This window comes from Telmatherina bonti (assembly GCF_933228915.1).
Source record: "Telmatherina bonti genome assembly, chromosome: 3".
Lineage (NCBI taxonomy): Eukaryota > Metazoa > Chordata > Actinopteri > Atheriniformes > Telmatherinidae > Telmatherina > Telmatherina bonti.
In genome coordinates this window covers 6494190-6511566 of record NC_136621.1, presented here as the reverse complement: position 1 = coordinate 6511566, position 17377 = coordinate 6494190, and the positions used below count along the sequence as shown (strand labels likewise).

The 17377-nt window shown below is 45.7% G+C and overlaps 1 protein-coding gene across 2 annotated transcripts in view; it reads left to right on the top strand.

Annotated features, from left to right (window-relative positions):
* tenm3 (teneurin transmembrane protein 3) overlaps positions 1–15843 on the top strand; it is a 150742-nt gene extending 134899 nt beyond the window's left edge. For both annotated transcript variants that reach the window (XM_079265008.1, XM_079265007.1), the window contains 19 exons: positions 249–387; positions 469–574; positions 702–844; positions 991–1169; positions 3309–3413; positions 3627–3757; positions 6405–6574; positions 6667–6793; positions 7363–7560; positions 7676–7735; positions 8595–8939; positions 11889–12133; positions 12214–12395; positions 12478–12680; positions 13339–13449; positions 13520–13662; positions 13760–13884; positions 14419–14549; positions 14688–15843. In XM_079265008.1, the coding sequence (XP_079121134.1) occupies positions 249–387; positions 469–574; positions 702–844; positions 991–1169; positions 3309–3413; positions 3627–3757; positions 6405–6574; positions 6667–6793; positions 7363–7560; positions 7676–7735; positions 8595–8939; positions 11889–12133; positions 12214–12395; positions 12478–12680; positions 13339–13449; positions 13520–13662; positions 13760–13884; positions 14419–14549; positions 14688–15443 (3599 nt within the window). In that variant the 3' untranslated portion in view covers positions 15444–15843. The remainder of the gene's footprint in view (positions 1–248; positions 388–468; positions 575–701; positions 845–990; positions 1170–3308; positions 3414–3626; positions 3758–6404; positions 6575–6666; positions 6794–7362; positions 7561–7675; positions 7736–8594; positions 8940–11888; positions 12134–12213; positions 12396–12477; positions 12681–13338; positions 13450–13519; positions 13663–13759; positions 13885–14418; positions 14550–14687) is intronic.
* Positions 15844–17377: the final 1534 nt, after the last annotated feature.

Here is a 17377-nt window from a genome sequence, read left to right as displayed (position 1 = left end):
TAGTTCAGGACGATAGATCTCCAGGACCTGGACTTGGGACCTCCTGGTCTGCATGTCAGCGCCACTTGTTTAATGTGTGTTTGCTTTAAAAACAGCGACCAGACAGAATAAAGACCAGTGTTCTTTAACATGCTGGTGTGGTGACCTGATGCTGGCTGGGACAACTGGGACAGCTCGGCCTGCGTTGTGATTGGCTGGGAAATGATACAGTAAATATTAAAGGCAGTGTCTCATCTGTCCATCTCCAGGATCTTTGGCCTCTGGTCCCAGCTCCTTCGAAGTGGCGTCTCCCGTCTCTCAGGAACTTTACGTGTTCGATTCAAACGGGACTCATCAGTTTACCATGTCTCTGGTTACTGGGGACTATAAATACAACTTCAGCTACAGGTCGGTGTCTTTTCTCCAGTTTTCTTCTTTCTTTAGGTTCTCCTCCTTGTAAAACTTCTCCTCTCATTCCGTTACCTGCAGCAATGAGGAGGATGTTACTGCGGTAACAGACAGCAGTGGGAATACTCTTCGCATCCGCAGAGACACCAACAGGATGCCTGTGCGTGTAGTTGCCCCTGACAACCAGGTGAGAGGTTTGGAAATCGAACGTTCAGCTCAGCTCAGAAGTAACCTGTTTATCAGGTTTCAGTAGCTTTTAGCTGGTTTCTGAACCACATCAGAAGAACTGCGATGTGTGTGTGTTTTGTGTGTAGGTTATCTGGCTCACCATCGGGACTAACGGAGGTCTGAAGACCCTCACGGCTCAAGGTCAGGAGCTGGTCTTATTTACTTACCATGGCAACAGTGGCTTGTTGGCGACAAAAAGCCTCCAGATCGGCTGGACCACTTTTTATGAGTAAGCATGATGATGATGATGATGATGATGATGATGATGATGATGATGATCCATCCATTACTACATATCTGTGTGTTTTCTGCATAGTGAAGTATTTGTCAGTCGTACTCGTCAGTGATGGAAACTGATTCTGATCGTCCTTGTAGCTACGACAGCGAGGGCCGTCTGACCAACGTGACCTTTCCCACTGGCGTGGTTACAAATCTCCATGGCGACATGTCATCTGGAGCCGTGGCCGTGGACATTGAGACATCCGGGAGGGAAGAGGACGTTTCCATCACAACTAATCTGTCATCAATAGACTCCTTCTACACCCTGGTCCAGGGTAAGGTGTTGGAAAAGTTGGAACAACTCCTCATTTCAGACACATTTATTCACCATTATTGTGGTTTCTTGGTGTTGCTGAAGGAGCTGTCGTTGGGTTGTTGCTCTGATTAGTTTTAACCTCTTAAAGTTCACACCAAGCGATCGGACTTGGTCTGATTGGAGACTTGGTTCATTATTTCAGACCAAGATTTTGTTCACACTGTACTTCTCAGGCGAGTTGGACCTTTTAGAAACATGGAGCTGCTTCAGGTCCTTGTGGTCTGGGTTGATCAGGTTCCTATCAGAACTTTTTGTCCTGTCAAGAATCGCCTATCGCTCCACATGCGTGTGTGTTTTGGTTGTGCTTACCCATGATGCCGTGCACTGAACCCACCATGCACTTTGTTTTGTGTACCGCTTCCTGTATTCGATCCACTTGAAATGGACTGAGCCCTGCATTTGTTTGCGGACTGAGTCAGAATACCCCAGATGAAGCAACTTTCCCAGCAAACGGACCAGGATTCAGATCAGAAAGGCTGCTGTGAATGCGTCCTAAACCACATTTTCTTCAGACAAGAATAATAATGGTTGAGATTATAGTTCAAATAATTTAATTCCAGTAGTAAAAACCTGAAACAGTAATGAGAAAACAGACATTACAGACCAAGCAGAATCCAACAAACCGGAGGCTGGTTGCATAAAACAGGAAGGATTAAGATATGTTGGTCATCCTGGACCAGCTCATCCCTAGTCCGGTTGCACTAAAATGGGACTTGTTACCGTGGAGATCTATTCTGTGGCTCTAACCAAGTCTTGTTCCACCATCATTTTAATCACATTCCTAATTACAGTCAGTAGTCACCATGGAAACCAATCTCTACTCCACTGCTGAACATTATCACAATAAACTAGACCTACTGTCATTATTTAAACACTTATGATCATTAATTACAATCATTACAGATCAATGATTTCTGATGATTGTGCAGTCTGTATAAAATGAACATCCCAAATTAATACACAGACTAACATGATGTTCCTGTGATAAGGATAAATAAAGTTATTTAACCAGATCAGTCACACTGTCGTCTACAACACGGCACCCAAGATTTCCCAAGTTAGAGCCAAATTCAGACTTTTAAACCAGCTCCTGTAATAATTTACTTTTACTTGATGATATCAACGTCAAACTGTCAGAAACTTCCTAAATAAGGAGCATAAAGTGGTTTTTGGTGGAATTGGTGCTCAGCTGTAACAAAGCAGCTTAAATCATCCACAGAGATGAAACCATGTTCGGATTTTTAATGTGACCTGAGTCTTTTGTTTTGTTCCGTTAATGCCTGAAAAAAACGTTAAGTCCACAGATTCATTTCTTGCATGAATAGTTGTAGTGTAGTGTAGTATCATTTCAGAGACGTGATTTGTCCAAGCTGGAAGGAATAATTATTCCCAGTCTCGCTGAGGAGTCCTCAACTCAGACAGACAGAAATAGGAAGGAGACGGCGATGTCACATGTGAGACGAAGCTCTGAGACAAATCAAATATCACACCCAGAATTCCAGCATTGGACTGACAAGTTAGACTGATCCTGGGGTCTAGTCCAGGAGAAGACATGATCCTGGTCTCAGTCTTGTTGGGGTTTAAAACACGACCATTGCTAGAAAGTCCATCACTGACCAGTCCCACGAGGGTGGACGTCCTGTCCAGCCTGTTATACAGCTGAGTGTCATCTGCATACAAGATGGTCCCAGCTACAAGGAATGTAGCATGTAGAGAAAAATAATAATGGACCCAGAACTGAACCTGGTGCATCCCCGCTGGTTTGGATTTTCATCTTCTGTCTGGAATCTTCTTTTCTGAATAAAACATTTTAAGTTTGGAAATAAATCATAAGAATAAAGCTGCAGATTTCTAAACTAAAAGCAAACACTTGTGTTTAGAGAGCGAGAAATGTGGCTGATAAATAAATAAATGTGTCATCAGAAATGTTCTCACCAGCTTCTCTGAATATCTGAATATTTTAGAATGAAAATAATTAATTTCTGCTGTTTTAGGCTGAGTTTTCTCTGACTTCCACGAGAAGCTGCATATATGCATCATATGTCATGTCGGTGCTTCAGAAATAAAATGGTCTGGTGTGATTTATGTTCCCGTACAGATCAGCTGCGTAACAGCTACCAGGTCGGGAACGATCACTCTCTGCGGGTCATCTACGCCAACGGGATGGACACACACTACCAAACAGAACCGCACATTCTGGCAGGTACGTTTCATAGCAGGTGTCACATTTAACCTTCCACAGGTGAAGCATATCCAACATGTCACGAAGTTCTCATATTTTTACTGGTTTTACAACAAACCTTCTGCTGCTCAGTCATCCACATTGTCAAAATGAGTTCATAAACCAGATGTATACATTTATTTTAGACATGTAAGTGATAGAATATTTATTTATATTTTTTTTCCATCCATGTAGGTGCTGCTAACCCCACTGTTGCGCGACGCAACATGACCTTACCGGGAGAGAACGGGCAGAACCTGGTGGAGTGGAGGTTCAGGAAGGAGCAGACACGAGGGAAGGTTATTGTGTTTGGGAGAAAGCTGAGGGTGAGTTGTGTTGTTCATAAAACATCTATGTTACTGCAGAACACAATGAAATGGTTTACTGTAAAAAATGATACACATTCAGACGATGTTCAGACGATGTTCAGACGACGTTCAGACGACGTTCAGATAGCCACAGGAAGAGGAGATGGAGAGCCTAACAAATATCCACAAAACTATCAGCAAGAAAATAAAATCCAAGAAAAACACATTTTTAAAAATGCGTCCATTTCCAAATCTACTGGAACTTCCAGACAGAAAGGAAAGACAACACAATGTTTATGTGTCTGTGAGCAAAAGCTTTCATTTGTATCTGTAAATATTGTAAGGAGAATGGGTTGGGTGTGGAGCGTGGGGTCGGCAGGGACAGCCGCGTAAGCATGGACAGTGGAACACCAGAGTGGGCGTGGACAGAGGGTGGGTGTTGACAGTGGAGTGGGTATGTTGTTGGACACAAATACGGGACTTTTAAGTTTCTACTTTCTGCTAAATGGATTGCTCAGACTCGGGTGACGCCCACAAGGGAAGAAAGCTGGTAAAATACGGCCCTCGTGCTGATGTGTTGGGAACCAACCAGTTTGTGGAGCCACTACCGACCCATCTTCCACACTAGGTGACCTCTGACCACCTGACCTGACAATTTAATCCACATTAGAGGGATTTCATTAAAACTCAAGCCAGTCATGCCTGAACCTCTTCTTCCTAACATGCAATCTCAATAATTAAGTTTGTGTTATTGTCTCAGTGGTGGCACTCCAGACTGTATCTTCTCAGTGTCGATGCCAGTGGGGGGGGCTACTGTCTGCACATGATAACATCCTCCAGCAACACCTGACTCATTTAGAGAAAGATGAGTTAGAAACCTGATGGGTTTGGGTGCTCCACTACCACCTTCCATGTTGGTTGAGTTTCATCATGCTGCAGTTTGACAGTAATGATGCCAAGACTGAAGGATTGAAACAAATGATTTATTCTCTTCCATGTGTGAGTGGAAGCGTTCACCTGAAGGCAGCCGGCCTCCTGATGAACCGGTTTCTCCGTCATTTATGGAGTCAGAGACCCTGAGCTTAACGTTTCAGTGCTGCTGTGGACTCGATGCGGAACTGCACCAATCCAGTGAGGACAGCTGCTGTCAGCGATGACGACGTCTAGATGACCGTGCAGATAAAACATTCCTGTTGCACTGCAACGCTGAAGAGGAGTTGCTGAAGCTCTGATGGACTCTGGGCGGGACCGTCTCTCAGGACTCTGACACATTGCAGCTTGACTGACAAGCTAGCCCAGCTTTTGTGGATCACACTGTGCCGCCTGTGGAGGAATTCACTCCCAACCTATCAGCAGGGTGATGTTACCACCTCTGAGCATCAGAACCGAACTCTGCAAAGTCAGATCAAACGTAGCCGGACCGCTCGGATTTTAAAGACGTTTCATGAAGAATTTGTGTGACGTAGTCATGCATCCAACGAGCTCATTGGAGATGTTCCAAAGAACATTCCTTGTCTGACTTCTATCAGCAAACCTTATTGCTTAGCCTGAAACACTGTCTCCACCCAGCATGCTGTCATGTCCAGACGCGCTCTGATCCACCGGCATGAAGCTCTCAACACAGACCCTCAGATGGATGGACGCTGTGTGTGTTGACATCTCCGGTGTCTTTGACACAGTAAAGCACAGCGTCACATCTCACACATCTCAGACACCCCCTCTGGCTCAGTCTGAGGAGTTATTAAGGTGACAGAGAGTAAAGGATGCTGGGGGGGTCCTTTACGACCTCTGCTTGTCCAGTCTCAGCTGCTGTCCCTCAGGCTGGGATAACAGCCTGGATACAGGTCTTCCCTCCGCAGTATTCCAGTGAAACCTGCTTATGAGCTGTCCCTGAGTTACTGATGAGGCTGGACTCGGTCGCGGCATGTGGGCGGGGCTTTTCGCTGACCATAAATGGAATTGGGACCTTGGATGTGATCATGACCCATGGTATCCTGTCCTCCACTCCCGGTGCTTTCTGGTCATTGCATGAGTGGCGTTTCCACACTTCAACTGCTTGGAGTTCGGATCTCCTCGGATCCGTCTGTGGTGCTGATGTCAGCTACATCCTCTCTGAAACTACATCCAGCATTCATCGTGTCTGTTGCGCAGTCAGCTGCCGTCTTCAAACAGGACTATCTGACCTTCATCCAGCCAGTCCAGGAAAATGGCAGCCTGGCTCGAGGTGGCCTGAGGAAAAGCCTTTCTGAGTTAGAGAAGGTACAGAAGCGGCGTTGCAGAATAACTAGCTGCTGGAGTTCCCTTCTGCAACATCCTGAGGGACATCTCTTCACCTCATCTTCCTGTCTGTTGCATCTCCAGATCCTCATTGTCTTCGCTTGTACCCTGGGCTTTGCAGAGCATCAAAACCACAATGTAAACCTTTGTCTACTGTTGGTTTTATGTGAATTCTGAAAATTCAGAATCCATGTGAGTCGTCCATGGTTGTAAAAAGGTTCTGTTATGCTGAGTATTCCTGCCAACTCTGAACTTTTACCTGGTAACCTGCCCAGGTGTAGCAGGCCATCACCTGCTAATTGCTGGGGTAGACTCCAGCTTCCTGTGCTGAATTAGACTAAACAATCATCGTTTTTATCTATCTTTGTCTGCATCTTCTGACTTGAAGGTAAATGGACGAAACTTGCTGTCGGTGGATTATGACCGAACGTTGAAAACAGAGAAGATTTATGACGACCACAGGAAGTTCCTGCTGAAGATCATCTACAACACCCAAGGCCATCCGACTCTCTGGGTTCCCAGCAGCAAGCTGCTGTCCGTCAACCTGACATACTCCAGGTAAGCACCACATGTTTTAAACTGGACAGGTCCTTCTGCAGATGTGGCTGTGAAGTCCTCGACAACATGGCTGTTTCTTTGTGTTTCTGCAGTACAGGTCAGGTGACAGGTCTGCAGAGGGGTCCGACCACAGAGAGGTGGGAGTACGACAGCCAAGGAAGGATCATTTCTAGAGTCTTTGCTGATGGAAAGATTTGGAGCTACACTTATCTAGATAAGGTAGAGGAGGAGACCACAGCCTTAATCAGAAACGCTGATCTCTGATCACCGTTACCATGACAGCAGTCTGACTCCGTCAAACAGCATCCTATATAAGATATATACTAGTGTAGGTGTCTGACTGGGTTTAACTCAACTAGTTAAAGTGTCTGATTGGGTTAAATGAACTAGTTTAATGGTCTGGCTAGGTTTAACTAAACTAGTTTAATGGTCGGGCTGTGTTTAACTAAATTAGTTTAAGTGCCTGACTAGGTTTAACTAAACTAGTTAAAGTGTCTGGCAGGGTTTAACTAAACCAGTTTAAGTGTCTGACTAGGTTTAACTAAACTAGTTAAAGGGTCTGACTGGATTTAACTAAACTAGTTTAATTGTCTGACTAGGTTTAACTAAACTAGTTTAATTGTCTGACTGGGTTTAATAGGAAAAGTTGTCTGAGATGACTTCAGTTGAGTCGTGTTGCTATCTGAATAAACCCTGACTGAATTGTAATGGTTTACCGTGTCTAGATAAAAACCCGTTTTTCTTCTTCAGCTGTTCTGACCGTATTTTGTCCATCCCCGTCTCCTCAGTCTATGGTCTTGCTGCTGCACAGTCAGCATCAGTACATCTTTGACTACGACTCGGGGGACCGTCTGTCAGCGGTCACCATGCCCAGCGTGGCTCGACATACCATGCAGACCATCAGATCCGTGGGATACTACCGAAACATTTACACCCCCCCAGAAAGCAACGCCTCAGTTACTGTGGACTACTCTGAGGATGGACAGGTGTGTGTCCGTTGGACCTGGTTCTTCTGAGGAATCTGAGTGGTTGCTCATTTAGATCAGAAGCAGAATAATCTGCTGTGATTTTAACATCATTCATGACTTTTTCTGTCTGCAGCTCTTCAGAGTCGCCCATCTGGGAACCGGACGGTGGATACTGTACAAATATCGCAAACAGGTATTTATTTTTACACACAAAAAATACAAATAATTTGAATATATATTGACTCCAGACAGACAAACAAGGAAGGTAATCTGTGTGTAAAACCTGAAATAATTATGATTTCATGTCCAAATTTAATGTGATTTAAAATCCTAGAAATGACAGTTTAGTAACTGAAAGCGACAACATGCCATGTGACTTGTGAAAAACACCTGGATGAGAAGAGGGTCAGTGGTAAACACCTGGAGCTTCAGGCTCTCAAACCACAGAGCAGGTCTGTAACCACGGAGTGTTAATCCGACTTTCAGCAGCCACATTATCTCAGCAGAAACCATTCAGTCTCCCAACAAGACCAGTAGAAACTCTTGCATTCATCTCCAGTAGACCGGATTACTGGAATGGTCTTCTAACAGGACTTCCCAGTAAAACCAGTAGACTGGATTACTGGAATGGTCTTCTAACAGGACTTCCTAAAGAGAACATGAAACATGTGCAGCTCATCCAGATGCTGCTGCTGGAACTTTTACTGGTACTAAGAGATCTGAACACGTCACACCAGTTTCAGCCTCGATAGATTTTAAAATCCTGTTGATGGTTTCAGAATCCATCTGTGATATGATCAGAGAACAGAAACCAAGCAGAGCATCTTAGATCCAAAGACTAATACCAACTGGTCCAAACCAGAGTTCAGGTCAGAGTCCGGACCAGATTTCAGACCCGAGTCCAGATCCGATTCCAGACCAGAGTCCAGATCCCCCCCTGGGATCCAGGAAGTTTTTAAAGGATTCTTTACAATGGGGAGATAAATCGGTGTAGCTCATCCTGGTTGAAGATCGGCCCTGAAGGTTTGTTCTGGTTGTGTTTGCTTCATCAGAACAAGCTGGCAGAGATCCTGTATGACTCAACACGAGTCAGTTTTACATATGACGAGACCGCAGGCGTTCTTAAAACCGTCAACTTGCAGAGCGAAGGCTTCATCTGCTCCATCCGGTACCGGCAAATCGGCCCGCTGGTGGACCGGCAAATATTCCGCTTCAGCGAGGACGGGATGGTGAACGCTCGCTTCGACTACACGTACGACAACAGCTTCAGGGTCACCAGCATGCAAGCCGTCATCAACGAGACTCCGCTGCCGATCGATCTCTATCAGTTTGATGACATATCGGGGAAGGTGGAGCAGTTTGGGAAGTTTGGAGTCATCTATTATGATATTAATCAGGTAAGACTGGAATAATCTGATCCCCAATTCTAGGCAGTAAAGTAGCTCCGATCCGCTCCATCACAGCCTGGTGAAGCAGTTTCCCCGCTTGGACCTGGCATGTTTATGGACACATGAAGGCAGAAGTTCCCAACCTTTTCTCCACATGTGGACCAGAACCAACCTCCAAAACCCACTTACATGGACCAAAACCGACCTACTAAACCAGCATTACATGGACCAAAACCGACCTACTAAACCAGCATTACATGGACCAAAACCAGCCTACTAAACCCCCTAACATGGACCAAGACTGACATACTAAACCCAGAACCCACCTACTACACACTTTTTTGGACCAGAACCTACCTCCTAAACCCACTTACATGGACCAGAAACGACCTACTAAACCAGAATTACATGGACCAGAAACGACCTACTAAACCAGCATTACATGGACCAGAAACGACCTACTAAAGCAGCATTACATGGACCAGAAACGACCTACTAAACCAGCACTACATGGACCAAAACTGACCTACTAAACCAGCATTACATGAACCAGAAACGACCTACTAAACCAGCATTACATGGACCAGAAACGACCTACTAAACCAGCATGACATGGACCAAAACTGACCTACTAAACCAGCATTACATGAACCAGAAACGACCTACTAAACCAGCATTACATGGACCAGAAACGACCTACTAAACCAGCATTACATGGACCAGAAACGACCTACTAAACCAGCATTACATGGACCAGAAACGACCTACTAAACCAGCATTACATGGATCAGAAACGACCTACTAAACCAGCATTACATGGACCAAAACTGACCTACTAAACCAGCATTACATGGACCAAAACTGACCTACTAAACCAGCATTACATGGACCAGAAACGACCTACTAAACCAGCATTACATGGACCAAAACTGACCTACTAAACCAGCATTACATGAACCAGAAACGACCTACTAAACCAGCATTACATGGACCAGAAACGACCTACTAAACCAGCATTACATGGACCAGAAACGACCTACTAAACCAGCATTACATGGACCAGAAACGACCTACTAAACCAGCATTACATGGACCAGAAACGACCTACTAAACCAGCATTACATGGACCAGAAACGACCTACTAAACCAGCATTACATGGACCAGAAACGACCTACTAAACCAGCATTACATGGACCAAAACTGACCTACTAAACCAGCATTACATGGACCAAAACTGACCTACTAAACCAGCATTACATGGACCAGAAACGACCTACTAAACCAGCATTACATGGACCAAAACTGACCTACTAAACCAGCATTACATGGACCAAAACTGACCTACTAAACCAGCATTACATGGACCAGAAACGACCTACTAAACCAGCATTACATGGACCAAAACTGACCTACTAAACCAGCATTACATGAACCAGAAACGACCTACTAAACCAGCATTACATGGACCAGAAACGACCTACTAAACCAGCATTACATGGACCAGAAACGACCTACTAAACCAGCATTACATGGACCAGAAACGACCTACTAAACCAGCATTACATGGACCAGAAACGACCTACTAAACCAGCATTACATGGACCAGAAACGACCTACTAAACCAGCATTACATGGACCAGAAACGACCTACTAAACCAGCATTACATGGACCAAAACTGACCTACTAAACCAGCATTACATGGACCAAAACTGACCTACTAAACCAGCATTACATGGACCAGAAACGACCTACTAAACCAGCATTACATGGACCAGAAACGACCTACTAAACCAGCATTACATGGACCAGAAACGACCTACTAAACCAGCATTACATGGACCAGAAACGACCTACTAAACCAGCATTACATGGACCAAAACTGACCTACTAAACCAGCATTACATGGACCAAAACTGACCTACTAAACCAGCATTACATGAACCAGAAACGACCTACTAAACCAGCATTACATGGACCAGAAACGACCTACTAAACCAGCATTACATGAACCAGAAACGACCTACTAAACCAGCATTACATGGACCAGAAACGACCTACTAAACCAGCATTACATGGACCAGAAACGACCTACTAAACCAGAATTACATGGACCAAAACTGACCTACTAAACCAGCATTACATGGACCAAAACTGACCTACTAAACCAGCATTACATGGACCAGAAACGACCTACTAAACCAGCATTACATGGACCAGAAACGACCTACTAAACCAGCATTACATGGACCAGAAACGACCTACTAAACCAGCATTACATGGACCAGAAACGACCTACTAAACCAGCATTACATGGACCAAAACTGACCTACTAAACCAGCATTACATGGACCAGAAACGACCTACTAAACCAGAATTACATGGACCAGAAACGACCTACTAAACCAGCATTACATGAACCAGAAACGACCTACTAAACCAGCATTACATGGACCAGAAACGACCTACTAAACCAGCATTACATGGACCAGAAACGACCTACTAAACCAGAATTACATGGACCAAACGACCTACTAAACCCCCTAACATGGACCAAGACTGACATACTAAACCCAGAACCCACCTACTACACAATTTTGTGGACCAAGACCGACCTACTAAACCCCTAACGAGGAAGAGAACTGGGCTACTAAACCCAGAACCGACCTACACCCTTATGTGGACCAGAACCTTCCTCCTAAACCCACTTACATGGACCAGAACCAACCTACTAAACCCCCTTACGTGAACCAAGACCAACCTACTAAACCCCATAAAATGGGCCAGAACCGACCTACTGACCTCCTAACGAGGACCGTTGCCGACCTGCTAAACCCCATACATGTGCGTTTAGAAGACTATGTGTGCTCCCTGCTGTGTGACATACTGTCCTTTTGTCTCTGAACGTCTCTGTGGGAGGGCTGGACTGACTTCCTGCATGTGTCCCTGCTCGCCTCAGATCATATCCACAGCAGTGATGACCTACACTAAACACTTTGACCAGCACGGCCGCATCAAGGAGATCCAGTATGAGATCTTCAGGTCTCTGATGTATTGGATCACCATTCAGTACGACAACATGGGCCGGGTCACCAAGCGCGAGATCAAGATCGGACCATTTGCCAACACAACTAAATATGGTTATGAGTACGATGTTGATGGACAGCTGCAGACGGTCTACCTCAATGAGAAGCTGATGTGGAGGTAAGTCGGCTTGTTTAGCCGGACCGGAACTTTCTCCATCCAGACGTGATGTTGAAGGTACTTATGATGATTATCTACAGGTATAATTATGACCTGAATGGAAACCTGCACCTGCTGAACCCGGGAAACAGTGGCCGGCTAACGCCGCTACGCTACGATCTGAGGGACAGAATCACCCGTCTGGGAGACGTTCAGTACAGGATGGATGAAGATGGATTCCTGAGACAGAGAGGAGCCGAGATATTTGAGTACAACTCCAAAGGTAGGAAGTTCACCTTCACCAGTAAAAATGAGTCTCTGATCCTCCTTCAGTACCATCATCATGTCTCCATGTTTCCTTTCAGGTCTTCTGATCCGTGTCTACAGTAAAGCAGCCAGCTGGACCATCCAGTACCGGTATGATGGACTGGGTCGGCGCGTAGCGTCCAGAAACAGTCTGGGCCAACATCTTCAGTTCTTCTACTCTGACCTGAACTACCCCACCAGGATCACACACGTCTACAACCACTCCAGCTCTGAGATCACATCCTTCTACTACGATCTGCAGGTAGCCGATTCCAAACCTCCCGGGAGCGGGGTCATCATGGCCGATTAAACCAGTTCCAGAGGGGAACATGATATGTTATCGCCAACCAGTTTAAATAACAAATACCTCCAGAAAGCCTGGAGATCTACTGCTAAAGAGCCCAGATTTAACTCGGAATCCAGATTACTAGAGTCGTTTAATAAGTCCTGCAAACAGAGATACCATGTCGGGTAGAAGAAGAATCTGAGAAACCAGAAAAACCAAAAGTTAAATTAAACCAGACAAACCTCCAGCTCTTCAGAGGTGGAGCATGTCAGCATCTCAGGTCGACCATAAGATCATCATCAGATCTCATTAAAGCTTGTTCCAGGTTTATCTGCACAGTGTGATCCTGGAAACTGAAAAGGACAAACATATGAAAACAGTTGTGCTTTGCCAGGAACACGTGTTGCACCACAGAGAGGGGACCTGCTCACCACTGCCACCTCTGTCTGGAGGTGGAAGTGATTCACAAACTAACCCTGATGATTTTAGGTCCTTCCTGATGTCAGAAGTATCAGAGTGTAATAGTAATGTGCACGTGCAATTTTAGTGAAACTGTATTTCACATGTAATACCTGTGGACGTGTAACTGTCGTGTGTGTCCTACATAATGAACGTGGCTGTCGTGTGCTGTCAGGGTCACGTTTTCGCCATGGAGATCAGCAGCGGAGATGAGTTTTACATTGCGTGCGACAACACCGGGACTCCTCTGGCAGTCTTCAGCAACAACGGGCTGCTCCTCAAACAGGTACGGTTGTTTCCTCTGGGACGGAAATCAGAGGTTAGACATGTTTCCACACGTGTCCATGTGTTTGCAGGTACAGTACACGGCGTACGGAGAGATTTACTTTGATTCCAACCCAGACTTTGTGCTGGTCATCGGCTTCCATGGAGGTCTTTACGATCCTCTAACTAAACTGCTGCATTTTGGAGACCGAGATTACGACATTTCTGCAGGAAGGTGAGCACTCCATGACTAGTTTACTCCATTACAGTTCAAGTACAACAAAGTCTTCCTGTGCTGCTGCTTCTTGTCAACCTCATTATGGTGTTTTAAGATGGACGACTCCTGACATCAGCACATGGACACGTGTTGCTAAAGACCCTCAGCCCTTCAACCTCTACATGTTCAGAGGAAACAACCCCATCAGCAAGATCCACCAGGTCAAAGAGTACGTCACAGGTAAACAAGAACACATGGCGGGACCGTGGAACCCCAGATGGATCATTAAATCACCCATGATTCTGTTCCATTCAGTTCAAAGGTAGTACAATCTTTCCAGCTGTAGAAGCATCTCCTAGTGAGGATCGAACATGCATCTTGCATGATGCAGTGCAGGATGATGCTTGTCAAATAGTCTCTGTGGCCTTGTGTGAGCTCAGGTTCCAGTTTAACACTGCAACTAAAACTGCAGTCAGGTAAAGAAAAGACTTGTTTGTTTAAATGCACCCGAGTCGTGTTTACTGTCGGATCATTTCTAAGTCTGTAAATCAGATCGTTTCTGAGCTGAAAGGTTCTCCAGAGAACTGTTAGCTCAGCTGAATGCTAGCTGGAAGGAACGTGTAGCCCAGGACAGATGTTGAAAATACATCCTGCTTAAATACAAACATTATTACTAAATGGAGTTTCCACCAGTGTGACAGATGCATCAAGCAGATGTTTTCACATCTGTCAAAGTTTAACTTCAAACTCTTACACTTCGGTTTGTTTCCACAGATGTGAACATCTGGTTAGTCACATTTGGCTTTCATCTACACAACGCCATCCCAGGATTCCCCATTCCTAAGTTTGACCTGACACAGCCGTCAGTGGAGATGAAGAAGAGTCAGCTGTGGGATGACCTGCCTGTATGTAACCTAAATACATTTACTATGGGGGTGGGATGGGAACACAGGACATGAAGTGGTCCTTCTCTTTGCTTCTTCCTGCAGCTGGGACATGAAAACATGAAAATGAGACTCCTGACTTGTTCTTTGTCTCCGCAGTCCATCTCCGGTGTCCAGCAGGAAGTGACCCGTCAGTCTGCAGCATTCCTGTCCTTTGAGCGGATGCCAGAAATCCAGCTGAACCGGCGGCACTCCGACCACTCCAAGCCCTGGCTGTGGTTCGCCACCGTTAGGTCTCTAATCGGGAAGGGGGTGATGTTTGCTGTGGTCCAGGGACGTGTGGTCACCAACGCCTTAAATATCGCCAACGAAGACTGCATCAAAGTGGCTGGAGTTCTGAACAACGCCTTCTACCTGGAGGACCTCCACTTCACCGTGGAGGGGCGGGACACCCACTATTTCATCAAGACCAGCCTGCCGGAGAACGACCTGAGCGCGCTGCGGCTGACTTCGGGCAGGAAGTCACTGGAGAACGGCGTGAATGTGACCGTGTCCCAGTCCACCACCGTGATGAACGGGAGGACGCGGCGTTTCGCTGACGTGGAGCTGCAGTTTGGCGCTCTGGCTCTGCACGTGCGCTACGGGACGACGCTGGACGAGGAGAAGGCTCGGATCCTGGAGCAGGCGAGGCAGAGGGCCCTGGCCAGCGCCTGGGCTCGTGAGCAGCAGCGTGTGAGGGACGGGGAGGAAGGAGTCCGGCTGTGGACGGAGGGGGAGAAGAGACAGCTGCTGAGCAGCGGGAAGGTCCTGGGATACGACGGCTACTACGTCCTGTCCATAGAGCAGTACCCCGAACTGGCCGACAGCGCCAACAACATCCAGTTCCTACGGCAGAGTGAGATAGGGAGGAGGTAACACGGCGTGAACACCCCACCCCCCATCCCCACCCGGACTAACAGCAGCTCTGTTTAACACAAAAAGATGTCAAACATTAACCTGGAAAACCACCACAGGCTCCCACGATCTTACGTTTCTGGTTTTCCGTTGATGTCTGATGGTCGATCACCTGACCTGAGCTGGAAACAGCTTTTCTTTTTCTTTCCCTCTGCATGCCCTCCACCTCTCTCTGGGCGACCCTGACTGCCATGTGCGTGTGCCGTCTGTCTACAGTGGGACTAGATGAAGTAGTCCGGTTCTTCATGCAGATGAGCCTGCATGATGTAAAGCCTCTGTGCAGGTAACATGTCTGTCTGGGTCCAACTGCGACCTCTGACCTTTTGGCTGAAGCCACTAAACAGACTTGTCATGAACTCTCCGAGAGAGACGTGAAAAAAAAAAAAAAAGAGGACGAAAACTTTACATGGTTGGGGGGGGGGGGGGGGCAAAGACTGATTTTCTGTTTTTATATACAAACTTTGCATTTGCTTCAGAGAAAACGGGGAAATAAAAACTAAAAAAGTGTTTACATACTATTACCTACATGTATACCACTATTAACACCGATCCCACTCCCACCACAGAATGGACCATTATATGAACTTTTCTTTTCTGAAATCACGCCGCCTCAGCCCCCCTGTGCTGTGACCATAGCGTGTGGAGGTGGGGTTGCCACGGTAACCCAGAAGGCCTCCAGCAGATTGTGATCGTAGACCTCATGCTTGCGTCAGTCAGGTCGTAGTAAACTGCTTGCGATAGAAGCGTGTTGTCATGGCAATGGGTTTGTTTTTTGCTCACGTAAAAGGAGCGTCACCCTCCGTGACAGTAATGGATCAAAAATTTGATGTGGATGTTTTTTTCATTGATCGTAGGTCTCTGTGGTCTTTTAGAGGAACTTTCTGTGTTCATGTGTTTACAAAGTTTGGAAGGAAACTTCGAAGCGCAGAAATTTTACATGTAAAACAACAAATGCGACCAATAGAGTTTTGTTTCCAGATGCTTAAAGACAAGTTGAAGATTTCTCCTGGTTTAACTTTGGTTTGAAGGTTGACAGATTCCATTTATCCGTACATCGATATTAGTCTCAGAAGAAGTAATTTATGTACAGTGTTTCTACAGTAAAGAATAAAAATCCTTGAAACTAGTCTGTTTTTATTGTGTTGTTCTGGATCTGAAAGACGTGGAGAATCTGGACTCCACAGAAAACAAACAAAACTACATTTTATCATGTTTTCCTCTTAAGTTAAGCAGCAACCAAAGGAAGGAGTTGAAGCAGCCGGACATGCTCGTCTGAGTATTTCAGAAAGCCCAGCGAACAACAGTCGTCTGCAGCAGAAGACACACCGGGGGCCACTCCTGTCAGTAAAACAGGGAACTGAGGCTACAACTCACACAGACTCCCCAGAACAGGACAATAGAAGATGGAAAACCGTTGCAGCTCCAGATTCAGATGGGATCAGGAGATTCTCATCATGGATGTGCAGCAACAGTGTGATGCATCTTATCAACATGGAGCTCAATCTTTAAGGAATGTTTGCACCTTCTTCCATTTACCACACCAAGAATGAATATGGTTCTGGAGGAAAAGTGGAAGAACTCAGATTATTTATGTATAAAATAAATCATGTTGAATATCAAGGAAAAATTGACCACATGATCCCGATTTATTTAAATTTAAACATCTGATATGGTGGACAGAACGCTGAGAACATCCAGAGTACACAAATGTGTCTGGTTTCTGGAAAAACATCTTGGTATCATAACAAACAAACACTGATAGAAATGTCTGCCCTCCTCCTCATACATGACACACAACTGAATGCATCACTCTGCAGACGTTTAACTGGATGGCAGGAAGGTTTCCATTTACACACAACTGGGAATAAGCTACCAGTTACAGATTAAATCGTACA